The sequence below is a fragment of the Perkinsus marinus genome, assembly GCF_000006405.1.
Source record: "Perkinsus marinus ATCC 50983 genomic scaffold scf_1104296959916, whole genome shotgun sequence".
Lineage (NCBI taxonomy): Eukaryota > Perkinsozoa > Perkinsida > Perkinsidae > Perkinsus > Perkinsus marinus.
In genome coordinates, this window is record NW_003206257.1 from 1 (window position 1) to 2464 (window position 2464).

The 2464-nt window shown below is 48.4% G+C and overlaps 1 protein-coding gene across 1 annotated transcript; it reads right to left on the reverse strand.

Annotated features, from left to right (window-relative positions):
* Nucleotides 1-1775: 1775 nt before the first annotated feature.
* Nucleotides 1776-2414, reverse strand: Pmar_PMAR001924 (hypothetical protein; the record flags this gene model as incomplete). The annotated part of the gene is made up of 1 exon (XM_002772924.1): nt 1776-2414. One exon carries the CDS (start codon nt 2412-2414, stop codon nt 1776-1778), a length of 639 nt encoding a protein of 212 aa, XP_002772970.1.
* Between the last annotated feature and the right edge of the window lie 50 nt (nt 2415-2464).

Consider the following 2464-nt stretch of genomic DNA (forward strand, 5'->3'; position numbering starts at 1 on the left):
GGGGAGTCGACACATAGCCGCTCCTAGTATGGTCGGGGTCCTACACTACAGCGCTAAGAACCAGTAGCGCATAATTCAGTTCACTTGACCGAAAATGATATCACGGATAGAACGACCGAATTCTTGTTCATTTTTCTCACGCTGACTGAAAGAGATTAACGCACGCGCGTGCTCACATTATTGTCAGTCTGAGGGCAACGACCCCTCCTCCTTGTTGGACTAGGTCGTGGATTCGTTGCTAGTTGTCTTTTAACCTCGGGAAGCGTTGATGAGGTTCCACTCAAGTTCGAGAACGCTTTACTATTGTCCGTGGAGCATCGGCCCTAGAAACAACAAAGAATTCCATGGCGCACAATTTGCGCCGATATAACATTTATCGTGAACTGAGATGAGGTATGGATCAAGAGGATCGCGAGTCACGCTTCCCCTACATAATAGCACTGTAGAGAATGATTGCAGTGACGGTGAGCTGAGCTTTGCATGTAGTTCTCAGTACAAAGCTCTTAATACTATTAAGTTAATAGATAGGTGGCCTATCATAGGTCCGTGAATCATCTGCATACGTGCACATGAGATCCGCACGCATTCACTGAGTGACGAAAAATCGACGAGTGGAATTCACGCGAGATTTTTCATACAGTATAACGATGGACAGGTACTACACCTTTCCCCATGCAAGTTCGAAAGATATGCAGGCAACTATGTCAGTGCCACATCCGAAAATAACAATACGTATTCATGTTCGACACGAATGGGAAATGTCAGGTACGAGTTTGACAATATGCATTCATCTCTGACACACCCTTGATTTATCGAGTCCAAGCTTGATAGTACGCATCCAACTTTGGCACACCCTTGATTTATCGTGTATCACTATGTCCAAGATTGACAATATCTCATCCAAGATTGACAATACGCACGCAAGATTGACACTGCGAAGCTCGCAGTGCGAACAAATATAGATGGGCAGCGTGACGTTTTTTACAGTGTGGTTTGATAGATGGTCCGATAGTGGGCCTCACCCACAGGTTGTATGCGTCATCTGTCTCTTTGTCTATTTCTGATCGCTTGGGCGCTTACTAAACGCCGCTTAGTGTGCTTGCGTGCAATCATGTGCACGCGTACTTTGCTCGGGCCGAGCAATGGCCAGTCTTTTACTCGTACAACCTAAATCTGAGTCGTGATAGACTCTATCGCCATCAGATTTATGCCTTAGTAGTCAGTTATTGACCTCGAGACTTAATGGTATCTCCTGTGAGTCGCGTTCATGAGGCGGAGCCCGGTCAAACTCTCACAACGGTTTACGTTACGGACTGCGTAACGTAGGCAGCTTACGGTTACGGTAAGGCCTTACGACTTTACTAGTGGTGCTGGACTGCTTTTTTAGGATTGTGGCGAAAACATTCACTGTATTGCACTCCACGATATAGATGGGCAGCGTAACGTTTTTTTACGGTTTACGTTACGGCGCTCAGTGCTGCCGGTAGCAAGCTCAAGAGCGGATTGCACGGCAGCTGAGAGCGTGTTGCTGTCGAGCTCGCGACCATTCAGATCTACACTGATGACGGTCGCCTTTGCCCTGAAGTGCAACCATGTTTGCCTGCTCTCTCCAAGTCATCGGAGATTAGAGCTGTTGAATCTCGTGAATACGCTGCGGTAAAAGCAACGTAACGAATGCGATGTGATAGTCACTCAACAAGCCGAGCCCGTTCAGCACGGGGATTCTTGATGGTGACTGACAGTCACTGACTGTCACCATCAAGAATTCCCGACTACTACTTGGGCTTCTTGATCGCCTTTTGATGGAATCTATTGTGCATCATATCCAGTACTTCCTCCATATCTTTCCTCACAGCTAGCTCCTCAGAATCGAGCTCGCTATCGTCAACAACAAAGCGATTGCTTCCACTCAATGCTGCCCAGCGGAGGTACTCTACGATTGCCGTGTCCTGTGTGGTAGTCGCGAGAGCTGCCTCAATGATCGAATCCTCGTTGCTGGCGTAAGTCTTACCCCATATTGACATAACAACTCGGCCGACGTGTTGAGAGAGCTTGAAGAAGCCAGGGGTAGGGCGAGCCATAGTTACGATTTCCGAGTACAGATCATTGGTGTAGACCCCTCGTGTGAGATCTACCTCTCTCGCTGAAGGTGCTCGCTTCCATCTCAAACCGTGATCGGCGATGTAGTTGATGTCGACAAAGTCGGCGGAGTCAGCTATAATACCTAGCCAGACACGTCGGTATTTGCTCCTGCTTTTCGGCTCAAGGACAAGGCTCCGATGCCCACTGGCCCAGGGATTGTTGATGCTGATACGCTCTTCGATGGTGAACAGTGTCACCGGAGATACGCTGATTATTCGAATCTCATCAACAGCAGTCGCATCAGCTGGCACGTCAAGCTGCGACCGAGTCATCCCAACCAACAGCGACTGGGCTATCATGTCGATACGGCTCTGTAATGGAC